The sequence below is a fragment of the Pseudorasbora parva genome, chromosome 6 (genome assembly GCF_024679245.1).
Source record: "Pseudorasbora parva isolate DD20220531a chromosome 6, ASM2467924v1, whole genome shotgun sequence".
In the NCBI taxonomy this organism is placed as follows: domain Eukaryota; kingdom Metazoa; phylum Chordata; class Actinopteri; order Cypriniformes; family Gobionidae; genus Pseudorasbora; species Pseudorasbora parva.
The window spans coordinates 36,047,770-36,074,251 of record NC_090177.1 but is presented as its reverse complement, the minus strand read 5'-3'; the positions used below and the strand labels follow the sequence as shown (position 1 = coordinate 36,074,251).

The following is a 26,482-nucleotide window of genomic DNA, read 5'->3' as shown; positions in this document are numbered from 1 at the left end:
GCTGACAGTACTTCCCTATGATTGGTACGAGATCAAGAGCAGGGGCCTGTCGCTCTTCTTGCTGTCTCTCTCAATCAAAAGGCTTTTCATTTCCTCTGTGGATGTCACTTTCTCCTCTCTTCTGTTTTCTGTGTACCTTTCATTTCTAGCACACAAACACATGTACAACCCCACGACTCTTCACATCACCTCCCACATTCACCACATGAAAGCTGCAAGGTGGATGGGAATTCATTTTTCTCTTTTGATTTTCATGGATAAATCCGTTGCTCGGCTTGGCTCTTCATGCCTCATTCTATGCCAAACGGCACATCAGAGGAACAGAGGATGGGTAGAGCGCTGAGAATGAGGGGTGACGGGAGAAAGTTGGTTTGCCAGGTTCCCCAGTCTGCCATTCAGGAGTTTCAGATACAGAAGAGGAAGCTTTCCACGCTCCAATCCCATATTCATTGCCTCGCCTTCAGGGGCCACAGACACACTGCCAAATCCTTAATGAAACTAACACCGTCAAGAATCGACAAGGCTGGCAGAAGGACAGAGCAGCCATTTGGAGATTATTGAACCACTGTTCTCACCGTTTACATCAGTGACAAACACACACTTAAGTTACCTAAAGGCAATAAAGGCATTCGCATACTAATTCAGTACAGAGTAACACTATTCAGGCGAGATGAGACATCTGAAGAGTGTAAAAATATCTACTGCATAAATATGAATAATATTGACTTATTGCTTTATTTTACAACAGTTAATGACATGGTTCATCCAATCATAAATATTAACTTTATAATTAATCAGTGAAGTATACACACCGATCAAGTATTACATTATGACCTAATACTCCTAATATTGTGCCTTTTGCGGCCAAAACAGCCCTGACCCATCGAGGCATGGACTCCACTAGACCCCTGAAGGTGTGCTGTGGTAACTGGCACCAAGATGTTAGCAGCAGATCCTTTAAGTCCTATAAGTTGTGAGGTGAGTTTCCATGGATCGGATTTGTTTATTTAGCACATCCCACCGATTCTCGATTGGATTTTTAAAATTTTCTGGGAAAAAATACAGTTTCCATGAAAGGGTTTACATGGTCTGCAACAATGTCAAGTAAATGGCAAAAAGAAATGTCAAAGTAACATCTACATGGATGGAGGACCTCAGTGGTCCAGTTCTGATGCTCACTGTTGTTGCTTTCGGTGGTGGACGGGGGTCAGCATGGGCACCCTGACTGGTCTGCAGCTATGCAGCCCCATACACCTGAAAATGTTCACTTGCTGCCTTATATATCCCACCCACTAACAGGTTCCGCGATGAAGAGAAAATCAGTGTCACCTGTCAGTGGTCATTATGTTATGCCTGTTCAGTGTACATATACATATACATATATATATATATATATATATATATATATATATATATATATATATATATATATATATATATATATATATATACATATACATATACATATATATATATATATATATATATATATATATTTATTTATTTTGTGGCTATGCAGCTCCATACAAACAACCTGTGATGCACTGTATATTCTGACACCTTTCTGTCAGAACCAGCATTAACCTCTTGAGCATTTTGAGCTACAGTAGCTCGTCTGTTTGATCGGACCACACGGGCCAGCCTTCGCTCCTCACGTGCATCAATGAGCCTTGGCCGCCCATGAGCCTGTGGCCGGTTCTCCACTGTTCCTTCCTTGGAGCACTTTTGACAGAGACTGACCACTGCAGACCGGGAACAGCCCACAAGAGCTGCAGTTTTGGAGATGCTCTGACCCAGTCGCCTAGCTATCATAATCAGGCCCTTGTCAAACTCGCTCAAATCCTTACGCTTGCCCATTTTTCCTGCTTCTAACACATCAACTTTGAGGACAAAATGTTCTCTTGCTTCCCACCCACTAACAGGTGCCGTGATGAAGAGATAATCAGTGTTATTCACTTCACCTGTCACAATGTTATGTCTGATCGGTATATAATCACACATTATTGCTTTTGTCAAAAAAAGATGACGTGTATTAAAAATATCAAAGCATGTACTTTAAAATATTACAGAATTTGTGAGCTGTCAGGTCCGATTCAGTGGGAAATTCCAGGCTTCCAGTCATGTCCGTAAACAGAAAATAAGGTTTTGAAATGTTCAAAACACCACAGGCTGGCGGCACCTCTCGGTCAGAGCGGTGTACATGCAATGAAAAAGCCCAAACATGTGTAATGACACCTTTTCCAAATGTTTCCATGAATAGTTTTACCATATACTTCACCTAGTCTTCTCATTATTACCCTAGAGCAGCTAATGAATCGGAAGTCTCGCACATTCACATGCTTACTTTGTGTAAATTATCCATTTTTCTTTTATGCCAAAAAATCATTAGGATAATAAGTAAAGATCATGTTCCATGAAGATATTTAGTAAATTTCCAACCTGTAAATATATAAATAAGTATTATATTAGGAATAAAAAACTTAATTTGCACAACTTTAAAGGCAATTTTCTCAATATTAGATAGTTTTGTACTCTCAGATTTTCGAATAGTTGTAGCTTAGAAATCTAGACGCACCCTAGTGGCAGCAAATTTAATCTGCCCGCAAGTGTCGTCTAGGAACTCTCAATACCCTTCTGAGCTGTATTCCTCATAATCTGGATGGGCCAATCACGTCGTGTATAGAGTCCGTGGGCGGGGCCATAATGACAACGACCGAGTTGCGTTTGCGTGCTTCTAGTAAACACAGAAACTGGTGAACGGCGGCGGTCTTTCGAATCAGCTGTGACCGCGACTCTGGAAGACTTGGAGTTAAGCTTTTCTCTGAGAAAAGAACAAAGAACGGCACTGAAGTCATTCTTAAAAAGGAAAGATGTGTTCGGAGTTTAGCCGACCGGATACGGTGAATGTTTAATCTGTCAACGAGCTCTGTTTCACCTTCGTTGTTCTGGTTGGTGTAGCGCTATCCTATCGCGTGCAGAGGGAGTTTGAAAGACAACCGTTTATCCCGCCCCTCGGATTGAGCCCTGTCTATGGTGAGTTTCCAGACCAAACATCTTGATGTGGGTCTTGCTTGTCAGGCTAGAATAATTGTATCTCCGCCATATATTCTATATTCCTATCCTAACAAACCATACATCAATGGAAACCATATTCAGCTTTCAGATGATTGTATAAATCTCAATTTAAAAACAAAATTTGCTCCAGGGTCACAAATGTGACCTTAGAAAGGCACAGCCATTGAAATAAAACAGTGTTCTTTTTCTTTTTTATGGAATATTTTGCTGCGTTTACAATGAATGATTTGTGTATTTTAACACAATAGATATACTGTATTGACCAATAAGCATTCAGAACTGGATCTTTTATATTATTCAATATCATTACCAGCCCCTGCGCTTTATTCTCTCGTGGGTTGCACTACAATGAGCAGCACATCTCTGTAGCCTGTAGTTCACTTATGTTAACAAGAGACACAGATTAGAGTTAATGAATATTAAAGAGCTGAGGGGTCATTCAACAGAAACTCCAGTCACACGCTGTGCAACATTTTGCTCAAGGTCTAGATTTCATCCTCACTAGCACATACTCCCCTGTGTCCTCCAGTTTCAGAAACTAAGAGAGTGTATGTGAGATTGTCAAGGGGCCTGGGTGGAGATGGGTCATGCTAGCTTTAAACGAGTGTTGTATATGCATTATTAAAGAGCAGCGAGCCTAGATATGAGAGCGCAGCACGCGGGCTCACTGCCAAACCTGCCCACACTCACAGATACAACAGCACTGCTGAAATCAATCAGGACCCGAGCAACAGCACACAATATGATGTTAGATCAATGATCTGTTCACCAGCAATAGAATTATATTGGTTTAATAAATGCTGTAACTGTGTGAATCATAATTATAATTGCTGACTATTGGACCAGAGCATTTTTTGCTCTGATTAGTTCTCATTTAAAACATAATGGAATGAAATGGAAAATGATTTCTTTTTTAACTAATGCTTCTTATTGTGCATTGCTCAGCATTGCATCCTGAAAGGTTGTACTATCAAATATTAATGACTTACTGTGGTATATATTAATAGTTCAAGTCCTCCTAAGAAGGTGCATTCAAGTCACTTTAATCATACCCAGATGGTGGTGTACCTTCTCTTAAATAGGTGGTTGATTATGATTTCACTTTTGTAACTTTAGCTAGCGTGTAATGTTGCTGTTTGAGCAGAAACAACATCTGCAAAGTTACAATGCTTAAAGTTCAAAGATATTTTCTTTTACAGAAATCGCTTTTTTAAGGACTACAAAAAAACAACTGGCAGGGACTACACAAGCTTTTTCCTGGGTTGGTGACATCACTAATCCTAAAATGTACATAAACCCCACCCCAGGGACACAACAAAGGCCATGCTGAGAAGAGGAAGAGTTGTTTAGCATATTTGGGAGTCTGCTCAAGCTGTCACAGCTTTTCACATTTATTGCAATAGCAGATCATAAAGCAAGATGACACCATAAGTTATAACCATAATTAAACTAAACTACACCTGTTCTCTCTTCATGCAGCAGATATTCTCTGGCTCTGAGCATCTTACAACTAGGGCTGTGTATTGCCAAGAATCTGGCGATACGATATGTATCACGATACATGAGGTTACGGTACGATATATTGTATAATTAAAAGAATAAAGTATATTTAAAATAAAGTGTATATTTAAAAGAATAAAGATCACAAACATATGCATAAAACATGACAATTAACTGTTTTATTTAATTAATACAGCATCATTTATATCACTCTTTTGTGCAATCTAAGTAAAGGGAAATAGTAAAGTGACTGCAGGATTCATTATGTGTACATGTTTCAAAGGTTCACAGTATAGCAGGTTTTCATTTCTAAACTCTTTAGCAACAGAAAGTGCATAGTCCATTCATTCCATGACTGAATGACTGTTTGTTTTATATTTAATACTTTAATACTGTTTTCTTTAACGCAGTCTGTTGTATAAAGTGCCATTTTAAGTCGGCTATACTGCACTTCAGAGCTGGTGTATCCATATCCACATCGCTCTGATCAGATGCTTTCGTTCTGCTGCCACCGCTGTCAGTTTTGGAGTGTGTTTATTTTGTTACTGAGAGGAAAATGTGCTATATTCTATCGAAACGCTGCTCAGCAACGCGGATGACGTCTGGATGTTAAGCGAGCTCTCAGATCCAATGTTTCCCGAGTACTGGATTTTAACTTGGCCTATTTTGCAAACAAAATGACTTGTCGATTTCCTTAGTGAGATCTTTGTAGCTGAAGCCAAAATGAGTCCACACTTTAGCTCTGTTAACCGCGGGAGCGGAATAATTCTATCGTCTTGTGAGGTTTGCTAATGCTATTGCACACATGGCGCTTCTCTGGCTCTGCTTCAGTTACGTTCTGAGATAACACTGCCATCTAGAGGTTGGGTTGTATACAGTCTGTGGTTTAAATCAAACACAAAGCCAGGAATCTTGGATGTAAATAAATAAATATATAAATATCGATACAGCGTTTTTGAGAATCGATACATTATTGCCAAACATAATATCGTGATACTCACGTGTATCAGTATTTTCTTACACCCCTAATTGCAACAGTTCCCACACCAGCGATTTATAGATTATCATGACAGAATATGCTAATCAATGACTAGTTAATAACTCCACATCAGATACATAAATGTATTAACTAATCATTCAGAAACGTCCTGTCTCATTCTACATGTTGTCACTTCTTGAGTTTCTCCATTATTGTTTGATTCCGGTTTGAACATAAAAGGCTGAACAGTTTCGAACCATTTCAGTGTGTGTCCGCGTGAGGTAATCGGAGCTGCTAACATGAGCTCTTGAAGCTCCGCCCTGTTCGTGAAGGGGGCGGAGAGCAGAAGCTCATTTTGCATTTAAAGGGACACACAAAAACAGCGTGTTTCTGCACACCCTCAAAAAGTGACAATTTTAACATACATCATAAAATGATCTGTGGGGTATATTGAGCTAAAACTTTACATACACACACTGGGGACATCGGAGACTTATTTTACATCTTGTACAAAGGGGCATTAACTTAGTACACAAGAAAACAGCAAGTTTTTTTAACTCTACTTCTAGAAAATAAAGAACAAAGAATAAACATCAGGTGTGTTGTGCTTTTTACGTTGTAAATTTATTAATGAGCATTTACCATCAACTATTGACATGCACATAACTCCTTAAAATACTAGTTTGAGTTTATACGTTCAACTCAAAAATAGGATCTTTCCGACATGACTTAAATGCACCTTATGGTGCAGTCATGTTAGAAAAAATTAAATATTGCAGGCAAAGAAGGACGATTGTCAATACTGTAGTGATGCATGAAGCACTACTTACTTAGAGGTTAATATTGGTCAATGCTGTGAATTTGCATGTTCGAAGTCCAACAAACTTTTAAATTAGAATATTTCTTAAGACCAATACGAAGAAAGCATTTTTTGAAATATTGGCCAAATGAAAAGTATGGACACAAAAAGTATGGGCATGTATATCACTCAATACTTTAGTTGGGGCTCCTGTTCCCTGAATTACTGCAGCAGTGCGGCGCTTCATGGAGTTGATCAGTCTGTGGCACTGCTCAGGTGTTATGAGAGCCCAGGTTCCTCTGATAGTGGCCTTCAGCTCTCCTACATTGTTGAGTCTGGCATTTTGTATCTTCCTCTTCACAATAGATTTATATACAATACCCCATACATTTTCTGTGGGGTTAAGGTTAAGTTTGCTGGCCAATTAAGAACAGGGATACCATGGTCCTTAAAACAGGTACTGGTTGCTTTGGCAATCTCCATAAAGTTGTTCAGCAGCAGGAAGCATGAATTGCTCTAACTTCCTGGTTTACGACTGCGTTGACCTTGGACCTCAGAAAACACAGTGGACCAACACCAGCAGATGACATGGCACCCCAAACCATCACTGACTGTGGAAACTTTACACTGGACCTCAAGCAATGTGGACTGTGTGACTCTCCTCTCTTCCTCCAAACTCTGGGACCCTGATTTCCAAAGGAAATACAAAATTTACTTTCATCAGGGAAAGTTTTTTTTTTTTTTAAATGGGTTTTGTTTCACAATCCTCTCCAGGGTGCTGTTATCCCTATTGCTTGTACACTTTTTTCTACCACATCTTTTCCTTCCCTTCGGCTCTCTATTAATGTGTTTGGACACAGAGCTCTGTGAACAGCCAGCCTCTTTGGCAATGACCTTTTGTGTCTTGGCCTCCTTGTGCAAGGTGTCAATGTTCATCTTTTGGACAACTGTCAAGTCAGCCGTCTTCCCCATGATAGTGTTGCCTACAGAACTAGACTGAGAGACCATTCAGAGGCCTTTACAGGTGTTTTAAGTTAATAATCTGATTAGAGATATTGAAGACCAGGTGTCTTCAATATTGAACCTTTTCACAATATTCAAATTTTCTGAGATACTGAATTTGGGATTTTCCTTAGTTGTAAGTTATAATCATCAAAATTAAAAGAAATAAATATCTGAAATACTTTTTTAATGGAATTAGTGAAATAAATAAACTTTTTGATGATATTCTAAATATATGACCAGCACCTGTATATAGTGTGAAAAACTAAATGTGATGAGTAGTATGTCTGAATTCACAGTAAAATAAAATAAAAAGTTTTACCCAGATCGGCAAGATTCTGAAGTGTGCATATGACGGACACTTTACTATTCCATGAGGCCATGGGAGTAGATTTGTGAATGTCAGTGAAGTGATGTAACTGACGTGGTAGGTCACATGATATTGACAACATAGTGAATTTAGTACATCCAGATTATATTCATACTATATTGAACATCATTTTTAGCAGTATTTACTTATTCAAACTAAGTAGCTACTCAAGAGAGTGTGGGATTTGTCTTTATGGGTGAGCCATTGAATCCTTCACCCATCTGATTTGTTCAAAAGCCTTGATTCATTCAGGAATGCTACTACTGTGAGTTGCTCAGAGAAAGCGGTTAACTCTACTTTGACTTAAATTCTTTACTTTTTTGGAACAACATGAGATGTTCGGTTAAATTATTCCTTTAAGTGGTTTACTGCAACATTTATCACAGAAGTCAATTTAATGTTTTAGGTACATAAAGATGATGTAATGGGCATGCAACACTGAGAAATATTGTCTAAATAAACATGTCAAATTGAAGATCAAACTTTGAGTTTTGGCAACAACCTCCGGGCTCTGAAAGTTGCTTATAATGTCAGAAGAAAAATGAAGCTGTAAAGTCACCCAGCAGTGAGACTAATAGATGGGCGGCAGCATTGCTGAGGTCAGACGGCCGCTCTTTGACAGCGCCCGAGATGACCAAGATGAATCTGCCTCCCGCTTCCAACAACTAATGATAACGTCAAACCCCGAATACAGAGGGACAGGCGTGATTTACTGAAGAGTAACACCAGAGTAATGTCTCTAATTCTTCCAGGAACTTCTGGACCGTAAAGAGAAGGGGAGGAAACAGACTTTGCCACTAATTAGTTTCCCTCTCTCTCGTTCTCACTTAGTTCCAGTTCATTTCTCTCTTTCTCTCTCGCTCTCTGCTTACGTTATAAAGCAAACACATCCTCAGAGATTCATTCAGTTCAGGAGTAAAGACAGAAGAAAAAGAGCTCTTTTTCACCATGGAGATATCCGTCTTTGCACAGTGATCGAAGCAGAAGGTTTTTTTTAGTAGCTGATAATGTTTGACTCAAATAGTGGATCACAAAACAATTAAATATTAATGCAGACTATTATTTTATTTGAAAGAATGATTTATTAAATTAGTGAGGTGCCCTTGAGCAAGGCACTGAACCCCATCCGCTCCCCAGACGCCACATTTCTGTGTGTGTGTGTTCACTACTCACTACTCCTAATGTGTGTGCACTAACTTGGATGGGTTAAATGCAGAGGACAAATTCCGAGTATGGGTTACCATCCCTGGCAGCAACATAGTGTCGGCCCAGATCCGGTCCACATCTGTTACATGTGGATTCCATGCGTACCGGATGAGGGCTGACACTTTGTTGCTCTCTGAGATACTTGGCCTTCACATGTCACTTTTCACTTAAGTTTCAAACCTCATCTGAGCCATAAATATCGAGTGCCGATTTATCTGTTTTTGATATCACAGCTCCAAGTACATCTTCACGTTTGTTTCGGGATGGATAATATAAATCAAATTTGAACATGCAAGTGATTTTAATGCACAAAATCATGTACAAATGTCAGTCTTTAGTGTGTATTCACATAAACACAGTCGGATGTGTGTAACGCAAATGTAAATAGTGCAATAGTACGCGTGCAAATATTATGAGATCTAAATGTCGTTGTTGAAACGAGATTTTGTGATATTCGATCTTATGTTATGTATGTGCGTTGATCAGTGTTAAAAGAAAATAAATGTCTAAATTAGATGGTTTTATTGATGTACTCACCCGCTGATCTCTTAAGAAGTCAGGATAGTGACAGATGCTTGGCTAGGTTTGATGGTTCTTCATCCGTTTTATAAGCAAAGTAATTACAAATTTCACTTCTACTCCCCTCTTAATTCGTTCTGGGCATCTTGAGTGAGATTCAACTGCTATATCCATTTTTTTCACCTATGTTGTTGTCGCATTTGCCGGTTTTGCGTCAGTTTGGGTAGTGCACTGCCATCTAGCGGTGAACTTCGGCACAGCAGCATATACCGAAATGTGCAAAATCATGAATTTTGAAAAATGAAAATTTTGTTTGAAACAAAATAAATTCCTGTATTTTTCCAGTACTGATATACCGCGCATCCTTAGTATCAAGTATTCAGTTTCCTATGTATAAATACGTCTTCTCCTGGACATTCTCGTGCAGGATCAGACAGCTCTGCTTTAAATGCCCTGCAAGTTATTATATGAAAGATTACCAAGACAAAGTTTTTTTATATATAATATTGAATAATGTGCACTGACGAATCGTACACAATAAGTCCAGGAATGCATTAAAGTAAATAGGGTAAACTTTGCATTCATGTGGAGTTCAGTGAGAGCAGACTAGAGCAGATACACACTGCAACAATATATGGATATTTATTCAATAAAATCACTCAGCAGAGAATTGTGCTGTGAAAGAAAATGGAGCATCGTGAAAGCCTTCACTGCGCTCAGCTCAGGTTCATCTGAGGCAGGCTGAAGCTTGTGATAGAGCAGGTTAATACAAGGCGCTGCAGCCTGGAAGACTAATAGAAATCTAGCCAAGATGGGTAAAATGTGCCACTTTTTATGTTCACAACGCAAACAAGGTTATAGTGAAATAAGAAAAAATGCTCCTTCGAGTCTGCGGAAGCTTGTTTTGTATATATTGCAGGAAAATCTTTTTTCATTTTGTTTGAATGGTGGGCTTCTGTTAGCAAGTGCTCGCTCAGATTTTTCGAAACAAATTTGGCTCTGACACTCCTGCCCTCGAGCTTTTCAATTCACCACTGTAATAGTATTTCCTGCCTTCAGAGGCAAAGCGCGCTGGTGCTATTAGTTGAGTCACTGACATTTACCTCACAGCAACCATTTTTAGAAAAAAAATAGCTGATTTTAATAATTCATGGCTAATATTCTTGACCATTACCATGTAGAAAATTTACTTTAACATGCTTTTTTTTTGTATGACACATTTGGTTATTTTAAGGTGTCTTTGTTACCGTGTAAATATACATTTAAGTACTGAGTAAAACTAATTACCTTCATGTACTTATTACAGGGTTAGGGTTGCGTGTAATTATGCATGATTTACTGTTATTACTGTTATAATGTAGTAACAAGGACATTTTAACACAGCATGCATTAAGAAACTGAGTTTCATTTCATGTTGACTAACAAGACTAAAAACGATTATTCTCGATCAACCAATTTACTGATTTATTTAAAATTGTATGGTTGCATTGCAAATTATAGAATTATGTACACAATATAGTATTGTTCATCAAACCTATAGCTAATATTTTCTTATAATTTTCATAAAGTTCACTATATTGATTATTTAAATCAAACATTTGACTTTTATTTAATTTAAGGATCTTGGAACATAATACACATATCTTACAGACTACTTTTTTACGATGTCTAGCTTGCTTTCTCTCATTTTTGGGACTTGACAGCATTCCCTTGAACTATATGAAAAAAAACCTAGCATGTTAATTTACCCAATATTTCAATGGAAAGAAAGACAGTTGGACTCACCAATTCCAAAGTTCACGAGTTACAGAATTCCAAGTACAGTCTATACAGCTGACATTTCTCCAAAGGGATGTCTTTTCCATTCCCTCTCTCTTTCTCTGAGCATGGATGCACATTAATAGAGATCTATTTGCTCAAAATTTGGCTTTCCTTATGGTAGTACCTCTAATATCAAGGCCTAATGTCCAATTTAATGCATCCTCTGTGGCGGCGGAGAAACCATGACACAAAATAGGCTGTTGGCACAATACGGCTGTGTGCATTGTCCTATTTGTCAAGTTCAATGCTCTATAAAAAAGGCTGTTACAGTAAAAAAGTGATAAAAATTAGGCTTTTCCTGGGGTAGTACCTCTAATATCAAGGCCTAATGTCCCATTTAACGCATCCTCTGTGCCAGCGGAGAAATCATGACACACAATGGGCTGATGGAACAAAACGGCTGTGTGCATTGTCCTATTTGCAAAGTTTAAGGCTCTATAAAAGAGACTGGTATTGTAAAAGTAGTGTTCAAAATGTGGCTTTCCTTTGGTTAGTACCTTTAATATCGAAGACTAATTTAATGCATCCTACCATGACACAAATTGGGCTGATAGCACAAAATGGATGTGTGCATTCTCAAAATTGCAGAGTTCAAGGGTCTATAAAATATATTACACAATTGGTTTTTGTAAGGGAAATATCTCATATTTTAAGGGCCTAGTTCTGCTTTAACACATACAGTGGGGCAAAAAAGTATTTAGACAGCCACCAATTGTGCAAGTTCACACACTTAAAAAGATGAGAGAGGCCTTTAATTTTTAACACATGTACACTTCAACTATGAGAGACAGAATGAGAAAAGAAAAAAACAGAAAATCACATTGTCTGATTTTTAAAGAATTTATTTGCAAATTATGGTGGAAAATAAGCATTTCATCACCTACAAAAAAGCAAGATACCTCGCTCTCACAGACCTATAACTTCTTTAAAAGGCTCCTCTGTCCTCCACTTGTTACCTATATTGATGTCACCTGTTTGAACTCATTATCAGTATAAAAGACAACTGCTCACAACCTCAAACTGTCAGACTCCAAACTCCACTATGGCCAAGACCAAAGAGCTCTCAAAGGACACCAGAAACAAAATCATAGACCAGACCAGGCTGAGAAGACTGAATCTCCAATAGGTTAGCAGGTTGGTGTGAAGATCAACTGTGGGAGAAATTATTAGAAAATGGAAGACAGACAAGATCACTGATAATCTCCCTCGATCTGAGGCTCCACGCAATCTTTCACCCCGTGGGGTCAAAATGATCACAAGAACGGTGAGCAAAAATCCCAGAACCACACGGGGGGACCCAGTGAATGACCTGCAGAGAGCTGGGACCAAAGTAACAAAGGACACCATCAGTAACACACTACGCCGCTAGGGACTCAGATCCTGCAGTACCAGACTTGTCCCCCTGCTTAAGCCAGTACATGTCCGGGCCCGCCTGAAGTTTACTAAAGAGCATTTGGATGATCCAGAATAGGATTGGGAGAATGTAATTTGGTCAGATGAAACCAAAATAGAACTTTTTGCTAAAAACTCAACTTGTTGTGCTTGGATGAGAAAGAATGATGAGTTGCACAATACCTACTGTGCAACATAGGGGTGGAAACATGCTCTGGGGCTGTTTTTCTGCAAAGGGACCAGGACGACTGATATGTGTAAAGGAAAGAATGAATGGGGCCATGTATCTTGAGATTTTTTCCATCAGCAAGGGCATTGAAGAGGCAACGTGTGACAGGGTATTTCAGCATGACAATGATCCCAAACACACCGCACGGGCAATGAAGGAGTGGCTTCATAAGAAGCATTTCATGGTCCTGGAGTGGCCTAGCCTGTCTCCAGATCTCAACCCCATAGAAAATCTTTGGAGAGAGTTGAAAATCCGTGTTGCCCAGCATCAGCCCCAAAACATCACTGATCTAGGAGATCTGTATGGAGAAATGGGCCAAACTACCAGCAACAGTGTGTAAAAACTTTGTGGCGACCTACAGAAAACATTTGACCTCTGTCATTGCCAACAAAGGGTACATAACACTATTAAGATGAACTTTTGTTATGCTGACGATACTCAGCTCTATATTTCTTCACACCCTGACGAAACCTACCAATTCACAAGATTAACGGAATGCATAGCTGATATAAAAAATTGAATGAATAGTAATTTCCTACAACTTAATTCAGATAAAACTGAATTTTTAATTATTGGACAGAAAAGCTCCACAAGTAGTAACCTAGAAAACTGTCTAACACTTGATGACTGCTCTGTCAAGCCCTCTTCGTCAGTGAGGAACCTGGCTGTGCTCTTTGATACCAATCTCTTATTTGAAAGCCACGTTTCTAGCATCTGTAAAACCGCATTCTCCAATCTTAAAAATATATCTAACTTACGGCACATGCTTTCAATGCAAAATGCTGAACAGTTAGTACATGCGTTCATGAGCTCAAGGCTAGATTATTGTAATGCTCTACTGGGTGGTTGCCCTGCTCGCTTAATAAACAAACTCCAGCTGGTCCAAAATGCAGTAGCTAGAGTTCTTACTAGAACCAGGAAGTATGATCATATTAGTCCAGTTCTGTCAACACTGCACTAGCTCCATATTAAACATTGCATACATATTAATAAATTAATGACTAATTTATTAATCACTAAATAGTTTAGCTCCCCAGTACTTAAGCGAGCTCTTAACACATTATACTCCATCACGTCTATTGCGGTCTCAAAACTCTGGCCAGTTGACAATACCTAGAATATCTAAATCAACTGCAGGCGGTCGATCCTTTTCCTATTTAGCTCCTAAACTCTGGAATAGTCTTCCTAGCATTGTTCGGGAAGCAGACACACTCTGTCAGTTTAAATCTAGACTAAAAACACATCTCTTTACTATGGCATACACATAGAACATTTTTAACTTTCATTATTCAAATCAATTGACTGATTGTTAGGCTGCATTAACTAGGTCAGCTGGAACCGGGAACACTTCCCATAACACCTGACGTACTCGTTACCTCATAAAAAGAGTGGCATCCACGATAATGTTAGTCTCTCTGTTTATCCCGAGGTTTACTGCAGTCGGCCGGATCGGATGGTGGACCTGCCTGGACATGACCAGCTCATCCTGGAGTGTCTGCTGAGACCGTGTCAATTGGTGTCTCCTCTGAATTTGCCTCACCGGCACGTCATCCTCAATAAACTCGTCTCCGGCGCAATAACTCCGATCTTTCAAATATTCATACTCATGTAAAGTATGAACTTACATCCTAAATGAACCCGTCTCTTGCGTGATACCCAAAATTGTGAATATTCCTATCTAATATGATTTATGACTTGCAGGGTTAATAATTAATGCAGAATAATAATCATACACGGTTTGTTAATAGGCCAGAGGAGAACTGGCACCCTGACTGAGTCTGGTTTCTCCCAAGGTTTATGTTTCTCCATCATGCCCTGATGGAGTTTTGGTTCCTTGCCACTGTCACCTTTGGCTTAGCTTGCTCAGTTGGGGACACTAAAATTATGATCACAGTTATTCAACTAAATATACAAATACAATGTATTAATTAGGTCATATTTAATTCTATAAACTATCCAAATCAAACTAGCCAAATAAAATTTTGTTGCAATATTGTCCTTTTTAACACTGTGAAGCTGCTTTTTTCTTATTATGTCTCTCATAGTTGAAGTGTACCTATGATGAAAATTACAGGCCTCTTCCATCTTTTTAAGTAGGAGAACTTGCACAATTGGGGGCTGACTAAATACTTTTTAGCCCACTGTACTCCCTGGCAGCCAAGAAACCACACCGCTAAATGGGCTGATGTTGCAATCGGTGGCTTAGTGTGCATTGTCCTATATGTTAAGTTGTGTCTCATATGTACACGAAAGTCTGTATATATATATATATTTTTAGAGGCTCTGTAATGCATCGCTAAGAATATCGTAACAAACAACTCAAAACGCTTATGTCTGGATTTCTGCATAATGAAAAAGTGCACCTTAAATTAATTTTGTCGTGGTTTACAATCACAGCTGCCATGAAATTACACAATTATTTTTTAATACATTCTAAATTTTCTATTACATAAATTGTGGAAATAGTCTGGAAATGCAAATATATTTTCATGTACTTTGCTTTCTTTTTCCCATTCTTTTCCAAACTTAGATTAAGACTCACAAGAAGGACAAAAAACAAAACAAAACACTCATTATAAAAACTTTATTTTGAATAAAACATGTGGAACCTCATTACATGTAGTGTGGTCGGTTTAATCGATCTACCTCGGGTCAGAACAGCACAGCATCGGTGACGGTGACTTCACTAGGTCAGAATCAACTTCAGAACAATGTTTCGCAGGTGTTACAGTAATGTTCAAATCTAACACTTCACTGAAGGTAGCACACCACAAATACACCATGTGGAAAAATGTAGAAAGGACACGAGGGAAAACAAGGGAAAAGCACAATGTAATTGTCAGGGCAGCTTACTCACGAAGCAAGTGCAGCTTTGTGGAATGACCGATGGGACGATGTCCTTACTTTTGTCTTGGAAATGGAGAGTGAAATTGATCGACAGTCAAACCAATGAGTGATTGATAATGTCTGAGGTAGCAAGGCAATCATGGCTTTCTCTAATTTTATTTTTTTTAAACATTTATTTATAAAACTAGACTACACAAAGATAAATCATCTTGGGCCAAACATCCTGAAAATCCAAATTTCCTACATTTGTCTTTATAATATAATCTTTCTACACGATTTTTGAGAAATACAGCATCTCTCGGCCACTCGTCTCTCCTGGAATGGATGCTTTATAGGCACAAAAGGGTATTTTCGACGCATTATAACGTTTGTGTTGTACATCATCTGTGTGTGCGCTCTAGAAATGCAGTGAGGGTTCGGGTGCGCTGCTGCCAGTGGCACAAACTGTCAAAACGGTGCTTTAAAGGGACATTTCACGGCAAACACTGTCAAAACAGGCTAAAACTTCAACAGAACAATGCTGGGGGCAACATGCGCTAACAGTTTAGCATTACGAGACCGGTTCGTCTTCATATCCACTGATTTCTACAACGTTTTCCGACTAAACGAATAACCACGTCTGTAGAAAGACAAAGTGCTGACTTAAACAGCAACTGATGTGAGATGTGTGGTAGCAGTGCGGTTCCTTGGTGAAGATAGAAATAAAAGCATACAGGTTACACGATAAATGGCCCCCATAACCCTAAATAATCATCCGAGTAGTAAAACAATGGGCAGATACACCTCACGTACAATCTACATGTTGATCAAATGTACACTTGCATAGTACAGACAGACGCAGTAGTAATAGCCATCGAATGAACTGTGTGGTTCTGTTCCAGAGTCTTTGGGTTTCGAGGATAAACACCTCTGTCTAGGGAACAGCCGGGAATCTGCATCTCTGGAATGGGAATCTTCTTGTCATGTCGAGTTAGAGACGTCCTGCGATTTCAGCTTTCCGAAGGCATGCTCTGCTGAAAACCTTCACATCACCTGGACACAAATGTTGATATATTGTGTAAGTGTTTATAATGCTGAATGTTGAACTTCATTGAACTAGGTATCAACAATTCTGCCTCCCATGAAATCGAGTGCTGCAGAGATTATGTATTAAACAAGCCTGTTCCCTTGACAAAAAGCCTATAGGACTTTTTTTTATTGGCTTTCAGATTGTGACCAACAAAATTTGGAGCCACAACCACAGAAATAACCACGATTATGTTGATCTTTTTTGTCTGGGACAGCCCAAAATCGTACAATGTGTCGAGATTTGTAAAAGTGGAAGCGAACACCACAGACCAAAAAAAACAAACAACAATAAAAAAACACTGACTTAGAGACAAAATGGACTACATTTGGAATCGTTTAATGCTTTTAGGACTCCTGCAGCACTTTTTTGACTTTGCACAGTCACATTATGGATTTCATGGTGTCACAAAACACACAGTAACAGTTCATTTCAAGCTGGACATAATGAAAGTAATGCATTTAGTGAGTGAGTGAGTAATGACTCAGTTTGATTCAGTGAGTTAGTGAGTCATTGCACTCATTCAAACAAATAGCTCATGAGTTTGGGACTGATTCGTGAGTCTGACTAAAACTAGCAGTAGCAGTGCAGAACCAATAACAGAACCCAACCTCATGAAAATCATTTGGCTCCACTCCTTTTAAATGGAAACATTCCTGAATAAAAGTGGCTTTTTAATTCCCAACCTTTGATAATGCAAATACATCAAACCAAAAGTTTTCAAATAAAACCAGTCAATAAATCATCACAGATATGCAACATATGGAGATGCCAGTCTATTGGCTGTGATGGATCTTTGCAAACAAGCTCATCATTAAGAGTTCTCATTAACAGAAACGTGATTGATAGTGTGTCCACCTGAGCTGGTTCAAGCAAACTAATATTGCAGAGAACAAATACGTCCAGTGTTTTCAGAGACCCGTTTGAAAGTGGATAGGATAAGAAAACAGGTGCAAAGGATTGGGGGTAAAATGGTGTTACAATCTCAGCTATTTCCTTTTTCATTGTGGTCAGTAAGAATTACTGTGGAGTAGAGCTGCACGGTTCTGGATAAATTGAGAATCACATAAAAAAATTAAAAAAATGGATTATGATTCCTACAACTGAACAAAACGTAATTCACTAGAGGTTCTGACAAAAATTTATTTTCTGCGGTATTGAATTTGAATGAATTACTGGATAAATGAGCATTTTTGAACGAATCTGTTAAATGAATGATGAAATGACTCACTCATAATTTCACTAGTTACATTACTGGATGAATCAGCATATTTGAACAAATCTCTAAAATGATTCAATGACTCGTTCATGAAGACTTCACTTGTTTCATAACTGGATTAATCAGTGTTTTTGAACAAATATCTTGAATGATTGATTCAATGACAAACACATGGTGCAACATCAGGTTACTTTCTAAATTTACTTCTGAATTACTCTTTTTTTGATTGCTACCATAGACATCAATGCATATAACTATACACCTTTATCCCAGTACTTCTGTGATAATATGAAATATTGATACTGATAATATTAATACTTTGTGAAGCTGTTTCATACTTATACATGACAACTGCTCTCTCTAGATCAGTGACAGTGCCACTGCAGATCTGAATGTTCTGGTGTGATTGTTTTTAATGTTTAGTAGACCATTGTCATTGTGTTTAGGAATAAGAGTGATTTTTTATGATTAATTGAGCAGCTCTACTGTGGAGTGTTTTTACTGTGATGTGTGGTCCAGACTTACCTTCGGCCTTGAGGACACACTTGATGCTTCAGAACCCAGAAGGGAAAAACAGAGAGAGAGAGACAGTTAGGACAATTTAATAGTTATCCTAACCAAGACAGTCTTGACAAGAACAACACATGCAGACTCTCCACAAAGGCAAAACTTTTAATTTAGAGTGTTCAATCTCAGACTCTTGGGATTGCTCTTCTGAACACTGAGCGAAGCATTTTAATGAACTCTACAGGGAGTCGGCAGCAAACACAAGTGAGACGACTCCTAACACTCATATCACCTGCGCCTCTGTCCTTCATTAAAACTTTCTCGTCGAACAAAGAACATGGAAAAGGCCCCATATCTCCTCCCAGACACCATCCTCCTCTCACCGCACACAAGGGCCCAATGCAGTAAAACAACAATGTGCCAAGATCAATATTTTACTGAGTTTCTAGCTAACAATGCATGCCAAAGTCTGGGCGGAATTCAAAATTAAGTTCCACAATAACAATAAAATCTTATCAGTAACTTTGAGGTAATAAAAACACTCGTTTAAACAGAGTTGTTCCATAAAATCCCTTAGAAACAACCGCAATTACAGACATAATTCACAATCAAAGTTCTCAGACTGCAGGAACGGGAGCGATCTCAAAGGCAGAAGAGTGCCGTCTTTGGCCGACTGACAGCTGTAAGGTGAGGTCAGTGAGAGTCTGGGATATCTGTAAAACACGGTTTATATGGAGGAAGAGGCAAACAGACCGGTTTCAGATGGATTTTTAGCATTCAAGTTCACAAGTTGTGTGGTGCTGATCTACAGTCAATTTATGAAGAGATGAAATAAAAACTAATACAGTAATTAAAGCCCAGTGCACGCCGTATGCTATTTCTATCTGAGACAAATGTCTGAGACCATAAATGATTTCTATTCTTTGACCGAGTAAGCAATTATCTTAAAGGATAAAAAAAATGGAAAAAAAACTGAACAGGGTTTAGATTGATAAGTGAAAGAAAATGAGAACAGGACAGAGCACATTTGCACACTGTCCATCCTACATCCCAGGGCTAGTCTGTAATACAGTGCAATGCATTACATAATTGGATGGCATCTTCAAGCATGTATGGTTGCCAAAAGCAAATTGGCGATGTTATACAGGTTGGCCGTTACAATGGCTGGTAGATGAGCAATAATACCCATCACCGCACACAAAAAAATATGCATTCGAATGGTGGCAGGTGTTCATTTCAAACCCTGATGAGTCTCTTGCGACTTTAATAAATTGTTAGTGCTGCAAAAAGAATGTGGGTAATAACAAACATTTTTTTTTTAAACATTTACAATCTGATCATTGTATCTGTTATTAGAATAAAATGTTATATTCTGGTCTATTTTCGTCTTTTAGGTTGGAAAACGTCAGCAGCGACTCATAATTATTCATGCGAGTGCGTGGCTTTATCCTATGAGAAGGCACTGTCTCATAATTATTCATGACATCATGTTGTATTGTCCTGAGACGAGTGCTTCAAACGTTCAGCCGGCACTTCAGTGAGTTGATAACTCGCAGAAACACTTGAAAGTCTCGAGTGTTCGGCCTCCCTTGTGATGCTGATGGAGTGACAGGCTTTCAATCACCCGATTTATTCAATGAGCAGTTATCACGCGACTGAGACAACCTGAACGCCATCCACCCTCACTGTGAGTGTGTTAATTCATCAAACCGCTTCCACGATTCAACGTCAAGGAATAAAAGGAATAATATGCAAATGCACATTCACATATTTTTTGATGCAAATGAAATCGGCTTGCATATGCATTAAATTATATATTTAAAATGAGCTGTGTGTATTTGCGTAACGCACTGTGAACTCTCATACACAGGGCATTTTGGTGAGTGCAATTATGAATAGCAGGATGCATTTATGAGAACCTGTGATGCCGTTAACGCCATTAAAGCAAACAAAACTATGGATCACACACAACTGTTGTGTTCTCTCCTACTCTTTTCACTGTGTTGACAACTGATGTGATGAAATGGAGGGTTTCACATCACTACAAATCTAAAAAGAAGTAAAAAGATTGTAACTATACGCTAATGCTAAGATGCAAATGCAGCACCAAAAATGGCATGTTAGCATGTTCCAGTTCTAGCTTACATAATACAGAAAAGCATGTACAGGTGAAGTATATAGTAGAGTGTGCACAGAGGAGCAACTCTGACTGCTAACTTTTTCAGCAGGCGCTGGTTCTGGAAGTGTTTTTCACATTCATTTTCTTCATAGGCATTTAAAAAAATAACACACTAAAGCAGCCCTAGACCAAACCAACTACCACTGAGAAAAGCCATTCTAAGGTAGTGAGCTGGTCAGGTAGGTCTAGTTGAAGAGTTTTAAAGGGGTTTGAGCATGTGCCTAACCACAAGCTATACCAACTTAAATGGATTCTCTACCGCTTTTTCATATTAAACTGTGTTATTCCCCTAACTGAGACGAGTTGATGCATACCTCTCTCGTCATTTAGCTTAGCCCACTAAGCCCAGTTCATTCACTATTGGTACCATAGTAAATGAACTGGGCTTAGTGGGCTAAGCTAAATGCTATCAGATCATCACCGCCCGCCAGAGAGATTAAGAGCACGCACTGAGACGAGAGAGGGATGTATCAACTCGTCTTAGTTAAGGGAATAACAGTTTAATATGAAAAAGTGCTAGAGTATCCCTTTAAGATTAGCAAAAGTACCTTTGGCTCAAAATGCAATTAATTATTGCTCACAAAGTTAACAGTGACTACTGATTGGTGGATTTCTCTTCAGGATTATGGGTAGTGTAGTACAGCATTTTAATTTAGCAATTAAACAAATTTGGCTGAAGTGTCTTTTCATTCAAAAATGGTTTCTCTATGAAGAAAATTGAAAGGAATTTTACTTTCAGACCCGACACTCTACCGGAATGCAGCAAAAGACTTCAATACATGCTAGGAAACACAGAAGGAAGGAGCTCAAACACCCAGAAGACAGCCGAGTATTAGCTTGCGTTATTGATAGCGGGAAAGTCAGAGCATTAGACTTACGAGAGCATGCAGGAAAACTGTGGTTAATCTGTTCCATAACCTCAGCCAGATCAGAGTTACTGTTAGCACACTGACGGAGAAACTCATCTGAGAACACACATAGAATATACTCAACAGATTATTACATAAAGAAGTCAGCCCTCAGTATAATCACCTTGTGGTGTGTGTGTGTGTGTGTGTACCTGGGAGCTCGGGCTGTCCTGCTATATTCTGATGGAGAGAGCCGGAAGAGGACGTGCCATTTAACTCAGGCTAGAAAGAGAGACAGGCATAGTTTAAAAACTGATAATGAAAGACCTACAAAACTAGGGGTGTGTGATATATATCGTCTATGATAATATCACACTTGTAACTATCGTGTAGGTCTGTGACTATGCAAAAACAAACAAGTATCACAAGTAAATGATTTGTGTGATGCAGCCTAGTAAAATGCAGCAAGGAAGACCCCAAAATTAATGTATTTTTGTCTTCTATTTCTATATACAGTACAGAGATCAGGCATACCATTATGACCACTGAGAGGTGAAGTGAATAACACTGATTATCACTCGTGTGGTCTGATGACGAACAGATGAGCTACTGTAGCTCAAATTGCTCAAGAAGTTAATGCTGGTTCTGACAGAAAGGTGTCAGAATAAACAGTGCATCACAGTTTGTTGTGTATGGGGCTGCATAGTCACAGACCAGTCAGGGTGCCCATGCTGACCCCTGTCCGCCGCCGAAAGCAACAACAGTGGCACGTGAGCATCAGACGTGGCACAGCACACCTTCAGGGGTCTAGGGGAGCCCATGCCTTGACAGGCCAGGGCTGTTTTGGCAGCAAAAGGGGAACCAACACAATATTAGGAAGGTGGTCATAATGTTATGCCTGATCAGTGAATAGCAAAGCAATATCCCACAAGAGTGCTGTTTTCCCCCTGAATATCAGCAAGATTGCAATGTGATATTCTGTGATACAGAAAGAGTTTCAAACCAAACCGCAACAGAACTCAGTATTAGCATTTTTGAACGAATCAATGATTCAATAACCCATTCGAAAAAGACAATCATTTGCTTTGTTCCTGAATCAATCAGCCACTTAAACGAATCAGTTGCCCTAATGACTCCATTACTTCTTGCTTTTGTTTTAGTTTGATATTTAAAGTATTATTTCATTTTAAAAATCTCATAGCATTATGTATGCAATTGTTATTGCAGTGTAAATACATCTCAATTCTGTTTTAGATGCAGCTTTCTGTTTGTTGATTTAATTTGATTTGTAACAGCCTGTAGTGTCTTATTATTCAAATTGAATTGATTGATTAAATGAAGAATATAAGAAGCTTTGGGAGTCATCTGTCTATGACAAGTATAAACCAACACAAAAACACACTCAGGTAAATATCGTCATCAACGAAAGTCTTAATTCCTTAAAATATTCCTCTAGGTCACAGCAAGGTGGCCAGAAATGTCAGACTGGAATGACAGGTCTCGTTTGCCTTTTTGGATCAAGTTATATTGTGTTTATTTAGCTAAGAGCCTTTGACAACACCATCTGGCAAACTGAGGCTCAGTGCAGTGAATCAGGCCCTCAGGAGACCCAATAAATTACTGTTACTCTAAATCAGGGCTCATTGAACCCCTGTGCTTGATTCACAACACTATTGGCGGCTGTTGGACTCGCTGGCATTTCCCGTTAGACCATGAAGCCCATTGAAGGAGGAAACAATAGCAGTTTATACAGCGCAATAGAGCTGGAACTGAACCCCAGACAGGTGAATGTCAGTCTCAGCTTTAAACCCCAGGGACAGTCTGATTCATATTCAAAGAGCATTAAGTGGGCAGCTCTATGCGCAGAATAAGATGCAAGGCTTTAATTCTATAGTCAAAAGTTTGGCAACACAAGATTCAAGCTTTATTCCAATGAAGCGCTGCAGTAATGACATTTTTGTAGGCCAGCCTTGAAGTTAGTATTACCCCGGTTCCCTCGAGAAAAACACAATAGGATCTTTCATTTGGCATTATTGGAGAAAATCAGCTCTATGATCAACAAGGGTTTATGATTCTTACACATCAAGATAATCTTCACAAGTAAATTTAAGTTATATGAATGTTGAAGCCTAAATTCAATTGTCAGAAGTATGAAGCTAAAGTTGTTTTTTTATATGAGCTGTGCTATGACCGCACAACTTCAATGTTGTCAAGCTTATGACAACACTTGTCAACAATGACAACACAACAGTCTTTATTTAAAATCTATAAGCTCTGTCTACTGTCAGAGAAGTGTAATTGCAATGCAGTTGTTCTGAACAGAAAAATTTAGATTGAATTTTGATGCCAAACATTCATGTTCGTGTGAACAGGCACACCAAAGTTGAAAAGTTTGAGTTGGAATAGTTTGAGTTAGAAAGTTTGAGGTTAAGAATAGTTTGTGCAATTATAAACAAAACAACGCTGTTAAAGTAGATGAGTTCATATGTTCAGCATGATGATGTTTATGGTCTTCGACCACCTCTGTAGTCCCATAACTCTGCAGTTATGCATTGTATGTCGTAGAATAATATGTGAAAATATCTTGACAAATGACGTATAAAAACAATGTGTTCTAAAAAAAAATGCTCAAAATATGATGTCCTCAGACTGGAAAAAAAATAAAAAAATCATCAAAATCTGTGCCCATCAGACATTACACAATATTTTGTGGAAATCTGAAGACAACTAATGTCGATTTCTAAAGACTGCAAAAATCCTGGCAAAAGTCATGTAGTGTATTTCAGCCTTTGAAAGGCAGATGTGTCAAACCTCTGATACCTTAAATGGCTTCTAGGTAGACAACTCACTAGTCTGTGTGTTACCTGATACAGCAGCTGACGTAGTCGGTAAAGCTGTGATTCCAGCTGCTTGTTGTGGTCCTCCAGTATCTGCATGCGGGCCTCCAGACGTCCCTTGTGCTGTCGCAGGAGTTTAGCTTCAGCTAACAGGTCAGCTTCCTCAGGGGCTCCACTAACAGCTGCGGCTCCTGCGCTGGACTGACCGTGCTGCTGCCGCAACTGTTCGTACTCCCTCTGCAGGTTCCTGACCACAGGGAAACAGAGACAATGGTTATATGCTCTATATAAAGGTTGGTTTCTGGCTTTATCGATAATGTATAGATGTTGGCCATGGTGTTGCATAATTTTGCAAAAACTGTACAGTATGTTTGACCAACAAGAACAGTGGTGAACCTGCGAAAGGGTCATGGGCTAAGGCTCATTAATGCATGTGGGGAGGGAAGACTGGCTCGTGTGGTTCGATCAAACAGACGAGCTTGTAGCTCAAACTGCTCAAGAAGTTCCTCAAAAACGCGATCCAAACTGCTGAAATCACGTGACATTGGCGATCCGAATCATTGATTGATTCACTGATTCATGAACCGTTTGAATCTTTTTAAAGGAACACGGAAGAGAAGACAATGCTGAATAAAGTCGTAGTTTTTGTTATTTTTGGATCAAAATGTATTTCCAATGCTTCAAGAGATTCTAATGAACTAACTGATGTCTCATATGGACTACTTTGATGATGTTTTTATTCCCTGTCTGGACATGGACAGTGAAGTGGGCATCGACTACATATGCTCTGGGACTAAAATATAAAATATCTTAAACTGTGTTCTGAAGATGAACGGAGGTCTTACGGGTGTGGAACGACATTAGGGTGAGTCATTAATGACATCAATTTCATTTTTGGGTGAACTAACCCTTTAATAATATTTGTGTCGGTCTGTGAAATGCAGATGACTGAGCGCTGTTTTCATCTCTGCGTTTAACTTACACGTCTCACGGAGATAATTCATTTTCACTGAGCTGTAATTAATTTAATTATTATTATATTGTTTATTATATAAATCTTATATAGCAGACGTTAATATAATTTAAGGAGTTTTAAGCGAGTCGGTTTGTTTACATACAGTGACTAGCCTATTTGCTAGAGCAACAAATAACCTGGTGAGTAAACGGCTGAACGAGACTGAGCATAAACACACAGAGAGAGAAATAAGTTTGGTGCTTTTATTTCCAACATGCTCTCATTCATGGCTGTTTAATTTCATTCATGTGAAGTTACGTCTGTATTGTGACAAGACGGATTACCTGACTGACTCCGTGAGTTTGTCTCTAGTGCCAAGTTTAAACTACATAACTACATAATATAATCTCATAACATATTTGTGCATATCTCAATTGTGCATTACTGTTATGTTAAACAAAGTTGATTAATTAAGGGATGCAGGCTATTTTACCTTTGAACACCGTTGTTGACTCATCTCCCCTCAGACGTCCTTTAATGGCACGATTGTATGCAATTCTCAAACATCCACAAGATGGGGCCATTTATCGGTGAATCCGATATTACAAAACCGATACCCAATTATGGGAAAATGCTTAAATATCGGGAAAATATCGGGAATTTGATATATCGGTCGATCACTACTTAAGACTGCACATATGCACATTGAATTGACTGACCTGATATACACACTTTATATGCGTTTTGAGTGTAGGAAACATAATGTATGAGACAGATCATGACTGATTTTGTTGCCGTTTTGAAATATGTTACGAAATATGAGTTTGACAGGAAGATTGAGATTTTAATATTTCCCCATTCAAGTAGAAAGGATGTAGTCTTGCATAACCGAAATGGCTGCTCAGAAATGTTGCAAATATGCCTCAGAGTAAATTGACTTTCTTTTATAGGGACTTTCGATCATCTTAAAGTGTCATGACATCCCCCCCAAACCTCCCATTCACACCTCAGATCTGAAAAAGAAGGGCGTGTAAAGCTGTAGAAAAGTGAGAGTATAGAGGGAGGTAAGACGAGAGACAACAACCAATAAACCACAGACCTACATCACATATTACACGACAGATGAGTTAAC

General features: G+C 38.8%; 1 protein-coding gene across 7 annotated transcripts in view; it reads right to left on the bottom strand.

Moving 5' to 3' along the window:
• Nucleotides 1–15,461: 15,461 nt before the first annotated feature.
• The window catches only part of LOC137078947 (utrophin-like), a 303,830-nt gene continuing 292,809 nt past the window's right edge, over nucleotides 15,462–26,482 (bottom strand). For 6 of the 7 annotated variants that reach the window (XM_067446798.1, XM_067446800.1, XM_067446799.1 and 3 more), the window contains 5 exons: nucleotides 24,423–24,642; nucleotides 21,771–21,840; nucleotides 21,589–21,675; nucleotides 18,550–18,575; nucleotides 15,462–16,771 (listed from right to left, as the gene is read on the bottom strand). In XM_067446798.1, coding sequence (XP_067302899.1) covers nucleotides 16,763–16,771; nucleotides 18,550–18,575; nucleotides 21,589–21,675; nucleotides 21,771–21,840; nucleotides 24,423–24,642 — 412 coding nt within the window. In that variant the 3' untranslated portion in view covers nucleotides 15,462–16,762. The remainder of the gene's footprint in view (nucleotides 16,772–18,549; nucleotides 18,576–21,588; nucleotides 21,676–21,770; nucleotides 21,841–24,422; nucleotides 24,643–26,482) is intronic. The other variant, XM_067446802.1, reaches the window with a different exon arrangement.